This window comes from Maniola jurtina, chromosome 21, assembly GCF_905333055.1.
Source record: "Maniola jurtina chromosome 21, ilManJurt1.1, whole genome shotgun sequence".
Classification (NCBI taxonomy): Eukaryota; Metazoa; Arthropoda; class Insecta; order Lepidoptera; family Nymphalidae; genus Maniola; species Maniola jurtina.
The window spans coordinates 4,720,845-4,746,548 of NC_060049.1; the positions used below are offsets into that span (position 1 = coordinate 4,720,845).

General features: G+C 38.3%; 1 protein-coding gene and 1 long non-coding RNA gene across 3 annotated transcripts in view; one reads left to right on the forward strand and one right to left on the reverse strand.

Annotated features, from left to right (window-relative positions):
- Positions 1-25,704, reverse strand: part of LOC123876286 (paired box protein Pax-6-like) — a 67,965-nt gene that overhangs the window by 11,404 nt on the left and 30,857 nt on the right. For both annotated transcript variants that reach the window (XM_045922492.1, XM_045922491.1), the window contains exon 5: positions 17,416-17,677. In XM_045922492.1, coding sequence (XP_045778448.1) covers positions 17,416-17,677 — 262 coding nt within the window. The remainder of the gene's footprint in view (positions 1-17,415; positions 17,678-25,704) is intronic.
- LOC123876292 lies at positions 381-25,239 on the forward strand. Its single transcript, XR_006798306.1, has 3 exons — positions 381-452; positions 15,621-15,635; positions 25,230-25,239. It is a non-coding gene; the product is annotated as an uncharacterized LOC123876292 (long non-coding RNA).

Sequence of the window (25,704 nt, forward strand, 5' to 3'; positions counted from 1 at the left end):
AGGGGCAATCATTAAGTGTTTGTGGTATTAATCTAGAAAACCCATGTTTCTCACATGGTCAATTTTATGTTGCCTGTTCCCGTGTTGGAAAACCATCAGATTTGTTTATCTATGCGCCAGGTAATCAAACAAAAAACATCGTATACCACAAAGCACTACAATGATAATAATAATAATTATGATTCACATGATTAACAATAAAGCGATTACTTACTTTTAAATCCTTATATATGTTTTATTTAATTATTTTTTATTCACAACGCCCTATCACCAGGGTGACGGTTTTGTTCAGGAGAATTTTTTAAAATACGTAGGCACAAAAACTGCCACATTACAAATCTTTTTGACAGGACGAAGTCTGTCGGGTCAGCTAGTTGAAAAATAAATTTTATTTAGATTTTTATCTAGACTTTTAATGCCCTAGGCTCAGAATTTTTCAGCCACCCCTCGTAGTAAAATAATTTCTGTACACAAAATTCAGTTACATTTTTGATCCGATCCGAGTCCCGAGACCTCAGGATCGGATGCCGTATAAGCTAGCACTAGACCAACGAGGCAGTTAAGTATACCTTTATATTATTTCTATAAACTCTCTGGTTTGATTTGGTGGGAAGCTAAGTCGTGCCGTCAGGCCATTTAGGTTCCGGCACGATGCAATGCCGCGTAGTAACCGATAAGGGGTGTGGGTTTAATAAAACTGCCATACTACAAGTTAGCCCGCTCCCATCTTAGATTGCATCATCACTTACCATCAGCTGAGCTTGCAGTCTAGGGCTAACTTGCAATAAAAAAAATGTTGGTAGGTAGATATAGTATATTGTTTAACTTTTAGTGAGTTATTTTGCGGCGTGTTCGCTTACGTAATCCGCCGAGGACTCGCGGGATGCAGACAGGGAAATGTAGTGCGCGCGAACACTCCAGATAATTGCAATCTGATTTTTTTAAATGTATAAACTTCACCATAAATTTTGGGAAATTAAGGTAAAGTTTATAGTAGTAAGTAAAGAAACCTATTGTGTTAACTTAAGCTAATAATAACTTATTTATGCTAGCTTATTTAAGGTCACGTTCACTAACTGGCCTCAGGCAAACTTATCGAGCTAAAATAAGAGTTTGAGTAGAGGTGGAATGAGCATTTTGTAGTTAAGTTCAACTTTTTTTAGCTATAAATACCAGCGATAAAACCCGCGTTGTCTTTTGTCAGTTACACAGGATATTTGCGCGAAAAATAAGCCAGCCCTTCTGTCACCGCATGAGCCAATTAACTGAGGTAAAACGTCTCGTAGTAGATAATAATCTAGTATTAATGATTTATCCTCTTTAATAAAACTATTTTAATAAAACCCCTGTACAAAGTTGTCTCATATGTTAGCGAACATGTCAAATTTACTATCTTTTAGTGAATAAATTTAACTCAAGTGTCAAGATGCGTCGACGAGGCCAGGGTGGCTGGGGAGCGGGGTGGTGAGGCCAGGGGACAAGGGGGACCGTAACGGGGGCGTTCATGCGGAAGGAGACGATAACGGCCCGGCCTACCACGTAACCCTGCCTACGATAGCGTTATCGCTCAAAAATGTATGCCCAATAATGGTTTTGCGAGTTCGTTTTTAAGGGGACTTCTTTAATCAGTTTTCAATTTGTGACATATTTTTTCAAGGTAAAGTTTTTTGAACTTGTGTTAGGTACCTACCTACCTACCTGTATTAAATATAATTTTCCTGTGGATTGTTAAACTGATGGTTAAGTGAGGTAATGTTAAATATAAATTGGAAATTCTTTGGCAGGCAGGTAATTCATTCACAAAAAAATATGAGAAAAATATGTAACTGCGATCTTAAAATTGGTTGCTTGCTATGTAACTTACGAGTGTCTGTGTGAGTTCATAAAATTGAAAGAAATTGTTATCGATTTGTTTCATTACATTTTTTATCAAATTTTGGGTTAAATAAAGTTTTTAAAATTTAAATGATCAAAATTGTTTTTTTTTTTTTTTTCACTTTAATATCGATACCGATAAAAGTTTTCATAGCACAATTTATTAAGCAGTAAAACTTTTGAACTGTACTAAAACTATCTCTAACTCTATCTATCTATCTATCTATCTACAGATTTTATTTTCTGAGAGTTCCCGTAGTAACGCCCTTGGCTGTGTTCGAAGTACCTAAGGACCTCTACCTACTGACGCTAAGTAAGAACTGGAGTTTACTTTATCGTCAAGAACCATTTCAAAATAATTTTTTATTACAATCACACTAATATTATAAAGGCGAAAGTTTGTATGTGTGTGTGTGTGTGTGTGTGTGTGTGTGTATGTTTGTTACTCCTTCACGCAAAAACTACTGGACGGATTTGGCTGAAATTCGGAATGGAGATAGATAATATCCTGGATTAGCACATAGGCTACTTTTTATCCCGGAAAATCAAAGAGTTCCCACGGGATTTCAAAAAACCTAAATCCACGCGGGCGAAGTCAGCTAGTAAGTAATAAAATCATTAAGGTATGAAACCCTTTTAAATACATAGTAAAATAGATGAGTCCGCTTGGCATAGTTAAAGTAATAAATTATTGGTAATACATATAGATGACTAGCTGATGCCCGCGACTGCGTTCGCGTGGATTTAGGTTTTTAAAAATCGCGTAGGAACTCTTTGATTTTCCGGGATAAAAAGTAGCCTATGTGCTAATCCAGGGTATAATCTATCTCCATTCTAAATTTCAGCCCAATCCGTCCAGTTGTTTTGCATAAAGGAGTAACAAACATACACACACACATACAAACTTTCGCCTTTATAATATTAGTGTGATACTTATAATAATCGGATAATTTTAGTTTGTCTCTATGACCGGACAGAACTTTAGACAAATAGACAAATATGCTAAATAGTGATCAAGCTATGGCTGCTATTTATTCCGGGAAATACAAGGCTTCTTAAGCTACAAGAAAAGAAGATAATTTTTGTGATTTGTTTAGTATAAAAACACTAGACAAGTGTCCTTTAGTAAATAATAAAATTAATAGAATCTTTTTATTTGAAGAAACTAGGGCTCAATTTTTTTGTTTACAGACAGACTTTTAGTGCTTGTATCTATTCTTTACGCGTGATTAAAGTAAAGTAAAATTAAACACGCGCGGCGTTCCATTTTTGAAAATCAGGGAGATTTTTTAATCAGAGAGAGAAAGAAAAAAGTTTTTTTATAATCCTTCTATGACAATTTATATTTCTGTGAACACAAACTACTGGGTATTGGAACCGTTTCGATAAAAGGTGACGGCCTCAAAACAGATATTTAGTTAGGCGCCCATTTTCAGCGGCAGTGACGTCACTTCCGCCCGAAAAAAGATCTGAATCACTCTCAAGTAGCGCCTAAAGGAGTTTTACTTGAATAATGCAATTTTCATAAAAAAAGCAGTAGGTATTTCCTCGAGTCGTAAAGTGAACGTAGTAGGGCCGTTGAAGCGAGTGGAGTGCTTTCACAATCCAGCTCTAGAGTTGTAGAGCTTACCTACTTCACTTTATCCTTCAGGACTATGGCATTTAAATACTGTTTTTTTTCTTACTTGTGAGTTGCAGACTCCTATATTATTTATAACTATTCGTATTCTTATTTAAATGGTGCACTAGCTTTTGTCAACAACGTTTTTACATGTAGAAATAATATCTCGCGGAATTCACGCTTGATTTTTTTAATTAAAAAAATTGTAGATTAACTGTGTCTATTTTGTTAAAATCGGTTGAGTAGTCGAGGCGTAAAGAAGAAACAAACAAATAGGCCACTTTCGGATTATTTTATAATTAGGTAGATATAATTTTTGTATGGAAGTAGTTTTTTAACTAGTTTTTTTGGCTCTGGGTTCTTGGCCTTTTGAGACTGTATGGATTTTAACACAGAAGTTGGTAGGTACCTATAGATTTTACCTAATTCAGAGTAGGTATTATTGGTTTAAAAGTTTGAATAGGTTCTTTAAAAGTAGGTCAAGAAATATGGTTTGACATTGTTGAATTTAGGTGGTCTCGAATGGATGGTCTAAGTTGTACCAGTGAAGAGTAGTAGCCTTATTATTTGTCTTTATCTGATTTTAATTATTTGACAGCGAAACTTAAAAAAAATCGTTTTAAATTACCCACCATTTTTTTTTAGCATCAGCAATGTAACACGATGACGTAGGTTCATTTCTTAATTATCAGCCCACCCACTTCTCATCGCGAACGAATATGACACCTCGAAACAAAATTCCCATTTCTAGATCGCTCGTCCCGGAGTTGTTACACCGTTAAACCAATGGTGTAAGGGTGATTTTCGGGTGGCATTTTGTATGGTGGTGGTAATACGACATTCGGTGTATCAGGAGCCCATCTGTCAGGCGTCCCGGGAAAACATTAATGTTTCATGAAGGCATGTACTGAGATCTGTATCAGATAATAGATGTGTCTATTTTTGACGGCACTCAAAATTAGTTGGGACGGTGGAAAATACCTCGCGCTCGCGGAAAATATTAGTACAAAAATATACATTTCCACACAACTTCGTCCGCTTCGATTTAAGTTTTTATAAACGCCGTGGGGACTCTTTGATTTTTCGGGATAAAAAGTATCTAGTCATCTCCAAGATGCCAAGCTATTTCTGTACCAAATAAGTAGATTATGCCTTCAATTTCATCCCCCTGAATTTAGATTTTACCACCTAATCCCGTGAGAACTCATTGATTTTTCCGAATAAAAAGCCTATGTCTTTCCTTGGGATGGATGCTATCTCTGTATCCAATGTACCTATGATGTAAAATGTAAATAGGTACTATACAGTATAGGTACATACCTGTTTAGTAATAGTGATAACACAGTTTTACGATTGATAGTGAATGACAGCAGGAACCTAGATACCTACTCAGGTACTAACCCACATTATTCCTACAATACATTAGATGTGGTACCTACACTTCTTACTACCTAGTCTCTCTATACCTAAACACAAATATAAAGGGTACAAAACACAAGTCCCTTCAGGGAAGGTAGGGAAGGGAAACGCAGGATGAAATACACGACACGCCGACATTTTTGCGATAAGGCAACTCTTTGTTTACTACTTAGCTGCCATCTTTTTCTCGTTGGAAAGGAAAATATTTGATAGGTAGGTACCTACCTGTAATATTATAAAGGAAGCATTGGAATTAGAAAATATTGAATGTATATTTTTGAAAGCTCTCTTTACAGTAAGTACCTGATAGGGCAGTAGCCCTGAGTGTTGGTATACCTACTGTCTTGTGTGATCGACATCGAAACGTTTTTCCTCAATTTTTCTGATATGAACCGCTAAGGTGTGAAATGCATTTTCGGGTGTCCGTGTGTTTCCTACCACGTATAACCTAAATCTAAAGGTACCTACCTAACCTTCAAGGCGAGGGTGTAGGTAGGCATCTTCTAGGCAAGCGCATTCCAGCGTAGACCTTGCCATTGCTTTTTATTAGGCATGATTGTACTTTGTAGTCGAGCGCAAACCTATCTCGCAAAAAATCTCTTAAAAACATAAAGAGAATAAAGAAGATGGCTGCAAAGGAATAAACAATGTGGTGATGCCTTATCGAAAAGATGTCACCGCGTTGGAAGGTGGGTAGGTATAGATAGGTATACTTAGGCAGTAGGCACCGATTTCATTCATCGATTCCCTCGAGCCTTCCCTTCAGGGAGTTATGTTTTGTTCCCATTACTTATTCAGTAGATCTACCTAGTACCTAAGTATTTATGGTGAAAATTGTAGGTGAGTAGGTATATTAATAAGAACTTAGATTTCTAATTTTTTTATTCGATTAAAAGTTAGCCCTCGACCTAATGCTACCTAAATTTTGAGAAACTACATAGGTAAGAAATTTTAGGTAGGAAATTTGATAAAGGGATAGCTTGCATCCCGGAGACGGACAAAGAATACTTTTTATTACGGAAAATCTAAGAGTTACTTTAACTTTACTTTACTTTAACTTTTACAAACCAAAACCAAACTTTTAAAAACCAAATTCACGTGGATAAAGTTGCGACCATCATCTATTATACCTACTACTTACCATTAAAAAAATAAAAGTTTAAGTATTATGAATTTATTATCTTACAACGTATGACATTAGCAGTCCAGGCACGCGTCGGCCATTTTGAGGAAAGCGCGGGAAAGCGGCGCTCGAGCGCGCAGCTGTTTTGCAACCGATACCGACGCGATCAGCATTTTTAATACGAGGATTATGTTTCAACACATTTTCATGGCTTTCTGATAAAACGTGTACGAAAGTGAATATTTTAACTTTTCCGTCAAGGAAATCTTAGCTACTAAATTCTGCCTAAGATATTTACTAGGTCGGTAGGTACCTACCTAGCTAGTTTTATAGTTATGTTAGTGTCGGCCGGCGGCCAAACACGGTGTAGACTGTAGATATCCACACATGCTGCTGGCGAAGTCATGTGATTCTGTATTAGTAGGTACTTACGTATCATAAAGAGGTAAAGTTTGTAAGTTTGGATGTAGGGTGTAATCTCCGGAACTAATGATCTGATCGAGAAAATCCTTTCATTGATACTACACACAGAACAGCTACCTTACAAAAGCTAGTCAATAATACTTACCTATAATTAATTGAGCTCCTGAATTATTTTAGGAAGAAAGTAAAAAGTAAAAAACGTTTAAGTATTTATTGTTGAAAGTAGTGCTACACATCATCAGATGTACCTATACCTAAGGGTTTGGTGATCCCGGAAGGCCTCAAGCAGAAGAAGCGCCGGAATAAACCATGTCATGTGTGGTTTAACCATGGTTTAGCCAATGTCATCTTCCCAAAAATAGAATTTGTGGTGTCATTTTACGGCGATGTACCTTACATCACACGGGTTCCACATAATATGATAGTTGTGCCAAACATCACCAGTTGTACATAGCTGAGGGTTTGGTGATCCCGGAAGCGCCGGAATAAACTATATCATGTGTGGTTTATCCAATATCATCTTCCCAAAAAATAGAACTAGTGGTGTCATTTTGCGGCGATGAACCTTACATCACACAGGTTCCACATAATATGATAGTTGTGCCAAACATCACCAGTTGTACATACCTGAGGGTTTGGTGATCCCGGAAGCGCCGGAATAAACTATGTCATGTGTGGTTTAGCCAATGTCATCCTCCCAAAAATAGAACTAGTGGTGTCATTTAGCGGCGATGAACCTTACATCACACAGGTTCCACATAATATTATAGCTGTGCCAAACATCACCAGTTGTACATACCTGAGGGTTTGGTGATCCCGGAAGCGCCGGAATAAACTATGTCATGTGTGGTTTATCCAATGTCATCTTCCCAAAAAATAGAACTAGTGGTGTCATTTTGCGGCGATGTACCTTACATCACACAGGTTCCACATAATATTATAGCTGTGCCAAACATCACCAGTTGTACATACCTGAGGGTTTGGTGATCCCGGAAGCGCCGGAATAAACTATGTCATGTGTGGTTTAGCCAATGTCATCCTCCCAAAAATAGAACTAGTGGTGTCATTTAGCGGCGATGTACTTACCTTACAGCATATTCCACATGTATATGTGTACTGTATAAGTGTATAGTTGCTATATGTGGTGTGTATAATTATACGCGGGCATGTTTACGCAGAGCGCGCATCGGGGCGGCACTAACGCGACTCCGCCCCCTGGCGCTTTTTACCGCATTATTTTACCGTCTACCGTAATATCCACACCGGGTATCGAGAATGTTCCTAGATGATGAAATATTAATTTTGCATCTGGCTAAGTATTACTAAAAAAAAGTTGAAAACTAAAACCCGACTGCGATCGTTTAATAAACGCTGAAATATTATCGTAAATTTTTTTTTCTGTCGCTTGGTAAGTACCTACTTATCACATTTATACCTAAACATGAGCTCAGAACACAGAATTTTCTCCTCTTTCATTTGACATCCCACTCTGCTAAAATTATAACCCTTCCTTTTGGCTTTGCCGCAGTCGGGTAAAAAAGCTGTGATAGCCTAGTGGTTAGAACGTCCGGCGCCTAATCGGAAGTCGGGGGTTCGATCGCGGGCACGCACCTCTAATTTATCAATTATGTGCGGTTTTAAGCAATTAAATATCACTTGCTTTAACGGTGAAGGAAAACATCGTGAGGAAACCTGCATGCCTGAGTTCTCCATGTTCTCAAAAGTGTGTGATGTCTGCCAATCCGCATTGGGCTAGTTTGGTAGACTATGGCCCAAACCTTTCTCACTCTGAGAAGAGACCCTTGCCCAGTAGTGGGCCGACAATGGGTTGATCATACAAGTATTACTATAACAACATCTACTAACTACTAAGTAGGTAAGTAGTACCTATAGGTAAATTAACCTAAGAGTCGAAATTTCGTTCTCTTAGTCGAGTTGTAATGCGGAAGGATTTGGGAACCTACCGCATTATTATGCCAAGAGAACTCCTACCATTATAGGATTAATGGAAAGGGGTCACGACCCTCAGTAATGTCATACGACTAATAGAGAGAGAAGTAGGTAAATATTACTTACTAGCTGACGCCCGCGACTTCGTCCGCGTGGATTTAGGTTTTTCGAAATCCCGTGGGAACTCTTTGGTTTTCCGGGATAAAAAGTGGCCTATGTGCTAATCCAGGATATTATCTATCTCCGTTCCGAATTTCAGCCAAATCCGTCCAGTAGTTTTTGCGTGAAGGAGTAACAAACATACACACACACACACACACACACACACACACACACAAACTTTCGCCTTTATAATATTAGTGTGAAGTGTGATGAGGCCCATAGTTATAGCGACCCAAGGTGCTGGAATGTAATTCATATTATGGTACAAGACCGTGGCGTGTGGAAGTACCTAAGTACCTACAAGAGAACTATGTCCAGCAGTGGATTTATTTTAGTTTTTATTTTTAGTACTGAAGCTATTTAAGTTTAGTTAAATTAAAGAAAAAATAATAAAAAAATGTATTACCTACGAAATTTCATATAGCTATAGATAGCTATAACTGAAAAATTACGGACTTTTATACAAACTTTCATCTACTATTTTTAACTCCTTTGGGGGTGGAATTTTCATTGCCTACAACTTAACAGGGCTCTCTCTGTCACTCGCTTCATACAATCGTAGTTCCAATTTCATTTGAATATTAAGCAACCAAAATCCATGAAATTTTGCAGACATATTCTAGAAACTAATATCTCTGTCTGTGGTGTTTTAGTTTTTTCTAAAAATATGTAGTTTTAAAATTACAGGGGCTGATTTCGCTGAAATGGAATTTTGATCGATGAAGGAGTAGAATTGCCAAAAATCCTGATGGTATTTTTTAATTATGCCCGAAAGCCCAAATAACAATTTAAAAAAAACTGACGGACTTTCATACAAACTTGTGCCCACGAGTATAATATAAAAACCTAAGTATCGAAAAGCCTAATTCCACGCGGACGAAGTCGCGCGCATCAGCTAGTAATACAATATAATATTTTTACATCGCCAAAGTACTTTCGAATCATTCAATGCGCCCTTTAAAGTACATTTTTCTAGTTTTTCATTGGTATAACGTGGTATAACTATAGATCTTACCTAATATCCATCCATACTAATATTATAAATGCGAAAGTGTGTCTGTCTGTCTGTCTGTCTGCTACGTTTTCACGGCCCAACCGCTGAACCGATTTTAATGAAATTTGGTACAGACTTGGAATACATTCCGGGGAAGGACATAGGCTACTTTTTATCCCGGAAAATCAAAGAGTTCCCATGGGATCTAAAAAAATCGGAATCCACGCGGGCGAAGCCGCGGGCATCCCCTAGTTTCCTAATAAAAAGCTATAAAGCTTTGTTAAATACCCATATCTATCGCGTAAAGTACGCGTATAGGCCAAATATAGGCAAATTAACAGCTATAATTACATGTAGCGTAACTGAGGGGGCTCAAACCGCCCTTTAACGAACATTTTCATGTTTTATAATCCTGTTTCATGCGTTATTGCCCGCCAACCCTTTGTGCGCCTCGTTCGCCCGCGCACGGTGCATCCAAGGTGTACATTTGTTTGATTATTCGAATGAGTAATTTAGGTATTTAGTGTGGTATTAGTTTTGTTATTGGTTTGTCGTTAGTGTAAAGCTGAGTGATGTGAAAAGGAAAACCGCTATAGCCTAGTGTTGTGTTGAATACTGTTACATGAACACAGGTTCGTGGTGAGTGTATGATGAAGTACCTATATCCTATAGTTTTTTGATATTATTTGTTTGATTGACGAATTCATTGGCATCTATCGAGAAATAAAATCATAATATTATGAAAAGTTCCTATATTGGTAATGCTTAGTATATTATTATGTTGAATTTTACTAAGAGTTCGTGGATTGTAACTTGGAATGCGTATACTTAAATTGCGTATTTTTTTGACTAGGTACAGATTACAAAGATTGTAATTTATTTTCCAATCTGTAGAGGACTCCTATTTATAGTTTTGAGTTTTTTTATGTACTTAGTTGTAAAAATGAAAACCCCTAAGTTGCGTTTTTTTGGAAGTTGAGTTTTGCTCAGCTGTTGTTGTATCGCACCCTGTTTAGTCGTACGTATAACCGCTGAAAGGGTGATATGTAATGAAGGCAGGTTTAATTGCTATTTTGCGTGTGTTTGGCGAGGTTTGCAATCTAAGGGCCCGTTCCGTACTCCATAGTGTTTGTGTATCTGGTGCTTCGTTTCTATTAGCGGTTTACATATTATATCGCGAATCATAAACAGTTTGAATAAATGAAATGTCAGCCATTGAAAATTAAACTAAAAAATAGCACAGTTTTTTTGGAAGTTGAGTTTTACTCAGCTGTTGTTGTATCGCACCCTGTTTAGTCGTACGTATAACCGCTGAAAGGGTGATATGTAATGAAGGCAGGTTTAATTGCTAGGTATTTTGCGTGTGTTTGGCGAGGTTTGCAATCTGAGGGCCCGTTCCGTACTCCATAGTGTTTGTGTATCTAGTGCTTTGTTCCCGTTAGCGGTTTACCTATTATATCGCGAATTTGAGTGCATTAAATGTTTCATGAAAAAGTTGAAAACTAAAACCCCACTGCGATCGTCTTAGTAAACACTGTTTTATTTTAAAGAATATTAGCCATGCTGCTAATCATGACTAACACTCCCCTTTCCCCTCCAATTAAGCGTAAAGCTTGTGCGAGGAATGGGTACGACAATAGTGCAACGGGTGGGGTTTACACCGCCGACCTTGCGGAATTCAGTCCGCTCCTCAACCGTTGAGCTATCGAGGCTCGATATTAGAGTCAAATTGTTTTTCTGTCGCTTGGTATATTTTAATGTTGCAATGTTGTAGATGTTTTATTTGCAATATAGGTACTGTGAACTTTAAAAAAAATGAAATATGTACATAGGTATAGGTAAGTATAGTAAGTAGGTCACTGAGCACATATTATCTCCTCTCATGAGAAGATGAGTAGAGTCCCCCACACTGGTCAAGTGCGGATTGGCAGTCTTCAGAACACTCAGGCATGCAGGTTTCCTCACGATATTTGCCTTCACCAAGCAAGTGATAGGTATCTTTTGAGCCAAATAAATTTATCTTTATCTTATCTTTGTCTTTAATTGCTTAAAACGCACATACCTATCTACTGGTGGTGTGTGGCCGAGAGTGAAAACGAACCTATACTTACCTACTCACTTATCCACGGACGGTTACATTCGTAATTTCCTGACCTAAAACTATATCTACTCACGCTTCAGTCCCATTTAGAGTATCCATCTAGGTACCCATAAAAAAAATTATAACTAAATAGTGAGCAAACGAGCAGGTGGGACACCTGATGTTAAGTGATTACCGCCGCCCATGAACATTTGCAGCACCAGAGGTACCGCAGATGCGCTGCCCGCCTTTCAGGAATTTGTTGGTTGTTGCCCCTTGAATAATCTCATGTTTCATATCAATACACGTTTTAATCCTATAAAGCATAAAGCATTTATACTTCAAACAAATACTAAGACAGTATACCAAAATAGAAGGGCTGTCTACGATAGGTATATAATACCTAGCCCATAGCTATCCGTATGGCAGATCAAAGGGTTTGAGCCACACTTTGAGGTCGCCGCCGCGTATGTACCTACATACGAGCCTCATGTTATTTGGATATAACACTTTATGGATTATCTGTTTCTATTGAAATATCTACTGTGTGTAGAATCAATGTAAATAAAATTACCGAAATGACTTGAACGGCAATGATCATTATTTGAAAATGGCTCGATCAGTTGGCTAATTTTTTATTGTTGTGTTCGTAACTGTCCAGGTAGGTAATAGGCCCATCCGTTAAACTGATTTGGACCTTTGGTTCAGAGAAAGCTTCCACCCCGGAGGTGGACATAGGCTACTTTTTATCCCGGGAAATCGAAGAGTTCTCACGGGATTTTGTCGAAACCTAAATTCTAGCGGACATACGCGAGCAGATGCCAGACACTAATATTATAAAGGCGAAAGTTTCTGTGTATGTATGTGTGTATGTACTCCTTCATGCAAAAACTACTGGACAGATTTGGCTGAAATTTGGAATGGAGGTAAATTATAATTTACTGGATTAGCACATAGTCTACTTTTCATCCCGAAAAATCAAAGAGTTCCCACGGGATTTTAAAAACCCCACGCGAACGAAGTCGTGGGTATATCAGCTAGTAACATATAAATCTGAATAAATCCCAAAAAAAGATACCTCCATTGGTAGACGGATATGTTATGCGTCACTTTATATTCAAGTGGGTGTCGGATTGGAGTTACGGAGTTTTCAGGGAATATTTTTTGTTTGTCCCGCACGCTGCCAAGTGATGCCGTGCCAATATGGAAATTCGATTAGATTTTTTTGTACTGTGAGTGCTCTGGTTTTATCGGTGGGAGGTCCTGGGTTGGATTCCCGGCATGGTCAATTTGGGAATTTATAATGCACATAAATCCAAAATTGTCCTTTTTAGGGTTCCGCACCTCAAAAAGAAAAAAGGAACCCTTATAGGATCATTTTGTTGTCTGTCTGTCTGTCTGTCCGTCTGTCTGTTGTGTCCGCCAAAATGGAGCTGATAGCCCAAAAAAAAAACAAGGTGCCTCAAAAACAGGTCGGCAATAGCAAGTCCGGCGTATTTGTATAGGTAAGTAGAGGTCAGTGAGGCCTTAGATTCATGAAACCTTTGAGATGGACCCTTAAAACTGTGCAACAGCAAACCAAAGCAGAAAGTTTGCACAGTTAGTCAGTAATAGACACATTACATTACGAGATTAGCACCTGAAAGTCCAAGTCGACCATTACTCACCACTTCAGCCCATTTGTCGACCCCGACGGTCAACCGCCACAATAAATATTCAACGACCGATACATCTCACTAATTTACTACTACGGAACCCCATAATAACCATTTGTTACGGAACCCTGAGAATAAATATCGCGCGACATTTTTCTTCGCCTTATCTTAAGAGAGCAGACGTGTTTCTATCCCATTCTTTCCTGTTTATTTTTGTGTGTTCTTGTCTCTCTTCCTCGGTATTTATCACGGTTTTGGCTCCCTTTATTCGGCAGGTTTATTTAGTTTTCCTTAACGGATTTATCGTTAGCTCCCCGTGCTTTGACCTTGTCTGTTTGTATGCTTGAAGGAATCTGGTATTGATTTGACCTTGCAGTATAAAAAGGGTCGTGATATTTTACCAGTCGAAGCCTGTAGATATAGGCACTTACATTTTTGTCCAGTTATATAGTGCTCAAAGGAAAGCGCCTGAAACTAGGCTTAAAATCGTTAAAATATTAATGAAATCGCCTTGTTTAAAATCTTCATTTGACGATTTACTTGGCGCTAGTGGTAAGCGCTGTGGTCTTTTTGTGGATGGCAGGTCAAATTAGCCCTTGACTGCAGTCTCATCTGGTGGTGAGTGATAATGCAGTCTAGGATGGAAGCTGGTTAATCTGGAAGGGTGTATGGCAGTTTTTATTAAACTCATACCCCATTGGTTTCTACACAGCATAGCACTGGAACGTTAAATCGCTTGGCGGCGGATAGGGTGGTAAGTGGCAACTAGCTACGGCCGAAGCCTCCCACCAGACCAGACATGAGATTTAGAAATTATAAAATTCCAAATCCCTGCTGGGAATCGAACCCGGGACCTTCCACTAACAAGAGCACAGCGCTTACCACTGCGCCAAGGACGTCGTCAACATGAAAATGACATCTTAATAATTTTGCAGTGAGAGTGTCATGCAATCAGAGTTGATTGCGACCATAACATGGAACTCAGGCAGCGACTAATTAGGAATCAGCTTAGCTTATTATTGGATCGTCTCTACCGGGCGTGGCGGCAGCGGTAGGCCTCCTCGTTCGTCAGAGTTCCCGGAGCCTCTCAATATGTGCTGAGGAGGGCCACCGAGGGGGTTTTAGTGGGTACAAATCCCACATAACCCGAGTGGGTATCTTATGAAGATTTCCCCCTCGAAAAAAAAAAAAAAGCCTCCTAATAGGTACCTACCATACCATAGATGATAGACAAAGGAACAACTTGGGATTGAATAAATAAAGTTGATATAAAGTATAGAAATCTGTTTTTTTTAAAGAATATTATCCATGCTAATCAAGACTAATACTCTTCTTGCCCCTCCAATTAAGCGTAAAGCTTGTGCCAGGAGTGGGTACGACAATAGTGCAACGCGTGGGGTTTGAACCGCCGACCTTTCCGAATTTGGTTAGCTCCTCAATCGAGGCTCATTGACGCACTTTGTCCGATCTCTGTTATGCAAAATCGTATTTTTTTCCGTGCCAATAAAGTAGTTGTAACGTTCTAAGACACCTAATCTAGTGGCGAGGTGTTGGGTTACCGCAATTTGCCGGCAGCTTTCACGGTTCGCGTAGCTAGCAACAGGTTCTGTTATATTAGAATGACATTATGTCCGAAAGGTTTAGCTGTTAGATTCTATACCACTTGAGCACCTGACGTGCGGTTAAAAGATTTTCAATTTTCACAAAAGGTTTCTAATGTAAAAAGAGGATATACCCAGTTTTTACATTGGGGTCCCAAAGTACTGGAATGGCAAACTTGCACCGGGAAGCGCAGCGTTGGAGGACCCTCCACTGGGTGAACAGATGTTGGGATCCCAAGACGCTGGAATGGCAATTTCGGACTGGCAAGGACAGCGTCGGACGACCCTCCACTAGGCGGATAGAGGTTGGTGTCCCAAGGTGCTGGAAATACACACCACCAACACACAACACCACACGAATCCTTTGTCATACCTCCATCAAGCTGGCAAATGGCGGTTGGTAGACTTCGCACAGCTTAAGAACACTATAGAGAACTCTGGCATGAAAGTTTTCTCTCACATTCATAAGTTACCCATGCGAAAAAATTGTAAGTCGATGAAATTACCACTATTTTCACCAAATAATTATGTAATTATTATTTGGGAAAAATTAACTTTTATTATAAAGAAGTAGCTGATGCTCGCGACTTCATTCGCTTGGATACTTACTTATAGGTTCTTTAAAAATCCCGCGGAGACTCATTGATTTTTAGGGATAAAAAGGAGCATATGCCTTAATTCAGGGTATAATCTATTTCCACTCCTCAACCAAATCAGTCCTGTAGTTTTTGCGTGAAACAGTAACAAACATACATACATACACACAAACTTTTGCCTTTATAATAATAGTGTGATAGTGTGATATTAGTGTGATATGATACCGTGGATATAATGCGACTTATTCTTATCGCATGAAACAGCTAGGTAACGTCAGACGTATATTTGCCTACGAGGGCTTCTCCCGCAGACTCCAATAACAATAAGTATCGAAATTAAAAATTCCATAACTCCATCTTTTACGGACTTCCAGAAAAATGTTCAAAGCCACCTAATTGGATACAGACTACAGCCGACCACTACAAAGGGGGATGTTTGAGATAAAAATGAAAATTAAATCTTCCAAGCGGATGAGCAGAGTAATGTTTTTGACGGTACCGGAGGCGGGATACCCCCTCCTCCCCTTGCGAGGGGGGTGCCGCAAATCGACTATCAAAATGCCGGGAAAAAAGTTGTGTTTCACCCAGACAGTGTGACCGGCTGTTGCGGATGGGTTGCCCTTTTTGGTGGTGTTTTTTAATTTTGTTATTCGCGTCTACGGACACTCGTGGTTATGATTTTTTTAGGTGTATGTCGTTTTTTGGAGGGAGATTTTGCCTGGTATTTCCGATCGATTTATATTTAGTTACACTTTTAAGACATGGTCGCTAACTATGGGCTTCATAAGAAAGCTCAGAGTACGCAGCGGGCAATGTAGCAGAGCTATCTTGGAGTTTCTACGTGATCAATTAGAAATTCAGTAGGTTGATTCCGGAAAATCTGCATCAATCATTATTACAATCGCAATTGTTGTGATTGGCTGAATTTATAGTATTCTTGTTGCAACAACGCATTGTAGCCAATAGTGAGCGAGCGTCAACCAATCAGAGGTAATTGCGATCGTGACGTTGTAGCTGTCATTCTACCGCAGTCGAGCAGCTGCTTCGGCTTCTTCGCGATCGGCGACCCACGCGCCTCTCGTGAAGCCGCTAAGGCTTGCTTAGTTTCATTATAACAAGTTAAATCATACGTCAAAGGAAATAAGCTGAGTTTGGAAAAAAAAAAATCTGCGCCTCGCCGCTACTAAGTGTTGTTGTCTGTATAGAGCGGTGTGGAGCGGAGCGTTGTTGAAAGAGCAAATACAACGGAATATCTGACCAATGGAAGGCCTGACGTGCCTGGCTCCGTTGCTTTGCAAGTATATAGCTTGTAGCTTGTAGTATCAGGAAATAGTTACAGAAGACTCCCTAAAGAATGCTTGCAAAGTTTTGGTCTAATACTACAGTGTTGTTCCGTGAATACTATGCACGCTTCTCTACGCGTATCGGAGAAGAACTGTATACTGAACTGCTCAACCACAATTCTTAACCTTAGCTGAGAAGCTTACTTAGAATGGCAAGTGTATTTCTCTCACTATCTTTCTGCGTACTACTCCTTTATTCTCCTTTATTGGTAAGGGTCATGACCCTTTCTACGACTCGTTTTATGGTGGTGATTATCTAAGGAATCCCTATCCTTAGACAAGTGTAAATAAAAAATTTATAACACCCCCGACAAGTGAATTACAGTAACTGGAAAAGAGCTGATAACTTTCAAACGGCTGAACCGATTTTCTTGGATTATAGCTAAGAACACTCTCGATCAAGCCACCTTTCAAACAAAAAAAAACTAAATCAGAATCAGTTCATTAGTTTAGGAGCTATGATGCCACAGACAGATACACAGATACACACGTCTATATAACAACCCTCTTTTTGGGTCGGGGGTAAAAAACTGCCTTCAAAATCATAGTCTATGAAATTTTTTTAAGACTTACCTTTTTTCAATATCGGTAGCTCGGTACCATTGCACGCAATAGCCTGCGGGCCAGGACTTAAGCTATGCAGCTGGTAGGGCGGAGTCCGGGTGTCTATCTGCGTGGGCCACGGCGTTCTGGGCCAGGCGGGAGCGGACCCTGGCGTGCCTAGTAGTCGTAGCCTCTCGTATACCGGGGTAGAACAGTCGCTTGGCGACTGTTGGTTGCTGGATTTTTCTTTTTGGGCTGCTAGGTTGCGGAGGACTCGGTTGATTGAGGATACCTAGGGTATAGAAGACAGATAACTATTAAATAACTAGAATTTACGCAGGTATAATTTCCGGAAATTCTAAACATGCAAAATCATTAGTTTTTAGACCCATCGGTTTAAGCTGTTAACACTTTGATGTTAGTCAGAATTTATAAAATCTGTAAGAAGGTGGAATTTTCAAAAATCGTGAAACATGTATTTTTTGATTTTTAATCGAAAGCCCAAGTATCAATTTCATGGATATAACACTTGGAAAGGAACAGTCTTCTATACAAACTTTTGTCCCCTATATAACTTCCTTAGGGATGAAATTTCCAAAAATTCATTTTTTAATCAGTGTCTACTTCATAAAAGCAACCTAGGTTATGTATTGATAGATCAGTCAGTCAGTCAGTCAAATGTGTTAATTTTTCAAGTGGTCTCTGCGTAGTCTGATGAGCATGTCTTCGCTCTGCCCTGTTTCAGTGAACAGACACCCTAATTGTTGTTTTACCTTGGACGAATGTTTTACCTTTTCATAAAATTGGATACATCTAACAAAGGCGGTATTAAAAGCGGCGATGTTATTATATCGATACAAGATGGAATCGATGATCGAACGATGTTAATGACAAAGAGAACACGAGACATCGAGAGGATATGATAAGAAAACCATGAACAGTAATATTCGAATAAATTGCTTTGCGAGCAGGCATCTAGTTTAGAAAGCAAAATCTTGATACATTATAAAATAGTAAACAAGCCTTGAAAATGGTATGATGGCTTAGTGGTTAAGACATCCGCCTTCTTTTCGGGAGGTCGGGAATTCGATCTCGGGCACGCATATCTAACTTTTCGGAGCTTATCATTAAAACATCGTGAGGAAATCTGCATTCCTGAGAGTTCTCCATAATTTTCTCCAAATCCAAAATCTGCCAATGCGCATAGGAAATTCCATATTCTAGCATTGCGTATAAGAAACGAGGAAGCAAATCGTTCCGTATACGAGTCCTTGGAATTTCGACTTCATGGATTTAGAATTCAAAACTTTTTACTAATTTCTATTAGGTAATGTGTTAATGTGTAGTTAATTTTTATCAGCATAGGTACTGTATGAAATAGAATCCGTTTCAAAACTATTGAGTGTTAACCGATAGCCCACCCAGCCTTGTCTGTGCGCTAAAGGAAAACCAAAAATGTCCGCGGGCCTACCAACTGTCACTGTCGTATGACAGGGCGCCAAGCGGATGTAGCGCGTAACTTAAGCCGTCTACAGATTGGCCAACAGTTCCACTGGCGACATGTTCTAACCAGTAAAATAATATTATGTATTAGCAATCTTCAAAAATCCCATGGAAAGGCTGATTTTCCGGGGTAAAAAGTAGCCTACGTCACTCTCGGTTTTCAACTTTATCCATATGTCTATCCTTTGCTCCGTTGTAGCGTGACTGAAGAACAAATCAATAAACCAACAAACAAACAAACACACTTTCTTTGAAAAGAGTTGAATGTCATGGGTCGGGTTAACTAGCATTAGAAAATGATTATGACCGTTCATAAATATGATTGTAAGTAGTTGTTTAGAAACTAGAGGCTTGAAATGCCAAAAATATATCTCTTAAAACTTTGCGAAATGATGTGAAAGTGTCTCTGATTGAAGGAAAATATAGCAAGGAAAATTCCAAAAATTGAGAAAAATTTAGAGCGCTGGGTATAAGTTTTTTAGCTTTACTTCCAGCAAGAGAGAATGTCTTTGCCCGAGGAGGTTTAATGGCTGTTCATTGAAACCTACAGACGCGCGAAAAAGTCACCTGTTAAGCAGTTGGCATGTCTGTTAGTTGCTGAAACGGACGTAGCGCGTAACTTAGACATAGGACAGGAAGGCGAGGTAAGACGATAGATATATAGTCTGTGATGGTAACTCGATACACGGCCGCGCGGTGGTCCGGCCCGCGCGTTGAATGGCAGCTGACGCGATGCCCGATGGACCGCGAAAGCGCGGCACGTTCGAAAAACGAACGCGGCCATTTTTTTCAAAACAAAAGCGTTTTTTAGTCTATGATTGACTTTGATAGTTGACAGTCTTGTACCACAGATAACACAGATAAAGACGGTTCCGATATCTTTTTTAAATTATTGTTTACTCTTGCATGATCATTTGGAGTTTAATGTTAATTAAGAAAGTAGTTAGTACACTCACTACTTAAAAGTTGTAAAATATATTGTGTGGGTAGGAACATTTGGTTTAAGTTTTAAGAGTTAGTCACTATATTTTGTTTAAATAATTACAATAATTAATCTCTAAATAATAATAATTGTATGATAGCTATATTTTTTACAAATATAAAATCCAGCTTGCTCTTAAGCATGCTCGAAGGTATCAGAAGGTGTGTAATTCCCGCGCCAATGTAATCCTATGTAGTCTGTGTCGCTACTCACTACGCGTATCACACACACAAGCGTACGAATTTGTCTTCACTTTTTAAAATACGATTGTATATGCTTTACCTATCTGAAGTTTTATATCTTTGCCTGAAAATGAATCAGGAAGTCACGTAACAAAAATCATGAAAAACTCTTCACAGAGAAAATTATAATAAGCTATCTAATTAAAAGTCTGATCTAAGTGCGATTATTCAGTTAGAAAAACGATAAAATGATGGCATCGGAAAGGGTTGTGATTTTCCAACACTTTTCCAAGTTTAGCAAAATGGAATGGAAATTTTTAACAAGCTACCGGATGAAGAGCAAAGATTTGACATCCAATGATCCGTGCTAATTAAATGTTTTCCTAATTATTTTCTCTCGCTTCACTATATTAAAATAGAATGGGACAATTAATTTTGTTTTTATTATTCGCTCTTAAAATAAGTACCTATTTTGTTAACAGAAATCTAACTTCAGAATGGCAACAAACAGCAAAAGACTTTTGCTTGATTTTGCAGCGATGTAAGTAATAAGTGAATGGTGAGCTACGAATGGGGCTACGCTATCCGAAAGACATCAACGCATCTCATAGTAAATTCATATCATTCGGTTTCTTATCTCGGTGATAATATAATTATTTTAATTTGAGCGATGATAGCCTAGTGGTTAAGACGTCAGCCTCCTATTTGGGAGGCCAGTAGTTCGATCCCGGGCACGCACCTCTAACTTTTCGGAGCTATGTATTTGCATAGATATGCTAAGGAAAATATCCTGAGGAAACCTGCATGTCTGAGAGTTGTACATAACGTTCTCAAAGGTGTGTGAAGTCTGCCAATCCTTACTTGGCCTGCGCGGTACACTATTTGGTCAAACACTTCTCGTTCTGAGAGGAAACCTGTGCTCAGTAGTGAGCCGGGTGATGGGTTGATCATAATGATGATGTTAATAACAGGTACCTAATTACGAATAAAAAAAAATGTAAACAAGGCTTTCAAGTTCATTTTAAAGTACTTAATTGGTTTTTTTTTCCAAAATTATAATGTAATTAACAACATACGAGTATAAATTACGAAATACATTTATTATTATGTAAACAAGGCTTTGAAAATGCAGTACAAAACATAAAAATTCATTATGCATATGTGCCTACATTCTACAGCCAAGCGACCCGTGCGGTGTGGCCATGTGTGAAAAACCTCTGTACAGTGGTCTTTATAAAAAATCGGTCAAGTGCGAGTCAGACTAGCACATGAAGGGTTCCGTACCAGGTAAATGAGAAAAGAACGCTGATTTTACTTGCAGCTTGCTTCGCATGGCTTAATGTTGTAAGTACCGATATCGGATATTTGAATAGAGCAACCGCCGAGTTTCTTGGTGGTTCTTCCCGGTAGGAAAGGCATTCCGTACCAGTGGCAGGTTCATTTGACGATTCAAAGTGTAAGAGTTTATTTGAATAAAAAATATTTTTACATCTATGTATTTCTTATTTTCTATCGTACAAGAAATAACACTTTATTTTTTCTGTAATGTAACCACCAATTCACGGGTTTCGGATTTTCACTTACTAGTATGTATTATAAGACTAAAGACATTGCTACCTGCTAAATCTTCTGATTCTGGGTCAACGGGAAGTATCTACTGTATAGAATTCGATTCCCTTGATCGGTCTTGACAGACAGACACACAACTAAGTGATCCTATAAAGGTTCTTTTCTTGCTTTTGAGGTACCTACGGACCCCTAAAAAATATGTCCACATCCACACAGACCTGTAAACGGATCATAATTCGATTTACACGCTCATTGACTAGGTTTCCACGATTCTACGAGCCCAATTCACCAATTAGTAAATAACCCTTTTATTTAAATCTGTTTATACTTTATTTGTATGTACGAGTACACATGAGTTGATTTTCTTGGTGTACTTAATTTTTTTTACAAATGACAATAGGCAGTTGCTAAACGATTGCACTCAAATGAGGTTTTATAAGGGTTTTGCGGTATTTAAGTGTGTATACGGTGCATTAGGCTCAATTTAAAATAACCGGTCAAATTCGAGTTGGACTCACACAAGGACGGTTCCGTACAAGATAATGAACACTATGTAGGTAGTTACTTTTAATAGGTTTTAAAACATGGCGGCCATTTTACAAATACACACTCTGTAAAAATTTCAACACTTCACCTATTAATTATAATTATTATTTATAAGATTCAGCTGACAGACAGACAGACAGAAAGAAGGATAGCGTATTAATAATAGAGTCCCATAACCTATTGGCACCCTATTTGGGTACGGAACCCTATAAATAATTCTATTGTTAACAGTAACACTGGTAGCGAATCGAGATCTTTACGGACTTTGTACGTTTTCGTGAATTACGAAAGGATTACTCAAGAATGAAGAACCTGTTCAAGAAAAGTCTCGGTTCGTGGGAAGTGCAAAATAAAAGTTTACAAAAAGTAAAAAAAAAACTTTCAAGAGAATTCGGTTCCATCTACGTTCGGAACTATGACCTAGGATAGTAGTAATAGACCTTGGGCTACATCATCACCTGCTAACAAGTTAGGATGTAGCCTAAGATAGCGCGCTTGCCTAGAAGCTGCCTATTTACTCTTGACTTGAAGGTACCCATACTAAAAGTGGAAGGGAAAACTGATGCCGGAAGGGCGTTCCGTAACCTACCGGTTCAGATTAGAAACGAGGAAGCAAATCGCTTCGTGTGTGTCCGAGGTGTGTGAAGTCTACCAATCCACACTTGACTAGTGTGGTAGACTATAACCAAATCATTTGCATACTGAGAGCAGACCCGTGCGTGAACCGGCGATGCAATGGGTTGATCATGATGATGGTGATGTCAAAAATATCGAAATAATCGAATCGATCAATAGACACCCTCTATTTGCGCGTTCCGTTTTTCAAAACGCTCTTTACAAGATGGGTCTCGCAAAAAAAAAAAATCGCTCTCTAAGCTTATTGAAAAGTATTCTCGCCCCAGCGTTCACGGCGTCTGAGCAAATATAAGATAATTTTCGCGCTTCACCTCACCCGGTATTTAGGGGGCACCTTTCATACTTTTTACTGTGCCGTTTGAAGGTAGGTGCACGTTTAATGTAATTTATTTTATATTTGGAACACGTCTTGGTGTCGTTGCTTAGTATTTATTGGGGCAGCATTCATTGTTTTGTTTTTGACAAGCATAATAATATATGGCTACCGGCTTAGGCAGTTCGTTAGTTACCTGGTGAACTTTCGAGTCGAACGTCTGAGGCTTTAGGTACATATACAGTATACACATAACATAAGGAGAGTAACATACTATATACTCTGGGCCTATGTGATGAAGACAAGATGAGAAAGATGTGACTCCCATATTATTACTTATGATATACTCACGTAACTTAAGTATCACGTTTTTTTAAAACACCAAAAATTCACGCATACGTCGATATATTTTTGCATATTCAAATTAATCAATTTTATCCGTCAGAATCAGGTGTTTGTTGTAGAGTCGCGACCAGCGCCGTTCTACAGAACGATCGCGTTGATCTACGCAGTGAAAATTAGGTGCATAGTCTGAGGCTGAGATACAGAGACCGTAATTTGACTTTGCTCCGACTTAAGTTTCAGTTAAAACGAGACAGATTTATGTCAGCCATATAACGCTGTCTCCTTTTAACAGTGTCTTAAGTCTGAGCAAACTCTAAGTTCGCTCATATTATTCGCCCTTAGCATTGTGTTTGAAATTAAAAACTCGTGCTTACTTAATACCTACTCCAATAGAATTCACAAGCTTTTTTAAACAAAAAAAAAATGTAGGTAATATCAGAATCATAAGAGCAACTTATGAATTTAGAGCAGAGTATAGAGTAAAGCATACGTAGAGACTGCAATATGTTTTTGCGTAAGTAGCAAGCTTTTTTTTTAAATTACTTTAAAAGTTAATCGGTGACTGACACCTGGTGGTAAGTTATGATGCAGTCCAAGATGGTAGTGGAATGGGTGTGGCAGTTTTATTATATAACCCTCCCCCTTAGCCCTGAGCGGCTTCTACTCGGCACGCTATACCGGAACGCTAAATCGTTTGGCGGCACAGCTTTGCTGGTAGGGTGGTGGAAATCGTGTCGTGAATCGAACCCGGGACCTTCCATTTATAGCACTCACCACTGCGCCAGAGAGGTCATCAAAAGGAAAGCAACGTATATATTCCTACCTATCTACATAATATTATTATTATACATAACTAGCTGATGGCTGCGACTTCGTCCGCGTGGATTTAGGTTTCCCGGGATTTTCGGGATAAAAAGTAGCCTATGTTCATATTACCTATCTCTATTCCAAACAGCCAAATCCGTCAAATAGTTTTTGTGTGAAGGAGTAACAAACATACACACACACATACACACAAACTTTCGCCTTTATAATAATAAAGTTGCGATAACTTACTGTATAGTAGTGAATATTAGGTACCTATACGAAGTTTTTCTTATAAATATGTATAATGAAAAAATAATATTACTACTATATATTTTAAATATTGCACAAGGCATAATTCGCGTATACTATTTTAAAAATAGAATCCTCGCGAAATGAAAAAAAAAGCCGTGCATTACGGGGCATTACTCTACATTGTCGTGAACAGGGGCGGACTACAATGGGCAACCTGCTGGGCATATTGTGCGCCAAGTCGGCACTTTGCGAGTCAATATTTTGGGTGACTTTTACTCTCTTCAGATGTTTTCAATCTTTGCAACGTAAGCGAACAACTGCGCACCTTTCCATGCTCTTTGCATTTCATTGATTACGCTTTTGTTTTATTTTTTTAATGTTTTGAATTTCGAATTCAATCGCGAAATTGGAGTATACGGCTTTTGGTGTTGTTTGTTGTAAAGAAATATTCCGGATTGTTTTTTTCGCATAGCAATTTTTGGAAAAGTATTGGAAAATTCATGCTTAAAATAATAATAACAATTTCGCTTTTTATTTTTATGGAAGAATAAAATAATTCTTTAGTTTGTTTCAATAATATTTTCTTGCCCGCTCTACATATTAGAATTTGCTTTCCTAACCGGTGGTAGTATTTTGACATGTCATGTAGTAGAAGCTTGAGTGAAATAAAAATGTTAATTTTTGAATTTTAAACAAAGACACGAAATAGTTAATAAATATTTCAAAATATATAAAATATTTGTTTTTATTTAATTAGACTTTTGCATATATACCCATAAAACCAGAATATTTTAAAAATGGCGAAACCGTGTTTAATATCAACTTGCAATCCATATAGGTACTCAGATAGATCCCCTATTTACGAACAATGATTTTTAAAATGTTACAATTCGTTTATGTGTACGTTATGTTTACTAATGACAGACGGGGCCATACTTGTATAGTACTAAGTTAACTTGTTACAAATAACTACAAACTTGACATTGGCTAATCTTTGTAAAGCCAGACGAGAGAGAAAAATGTTTACTAATTTTGAACGGTCTTAAAAATAACATAGGACTAATTTATAAAAGTTGGCTTACAAGCCTACTTGAATAAATTAATAGTTTAATTCAAGTAGTTAACAGGCAGTCATACCAATGTTTAAAAATATTTTACTTTGTTCTTGCAAAAGTTGATTTAAT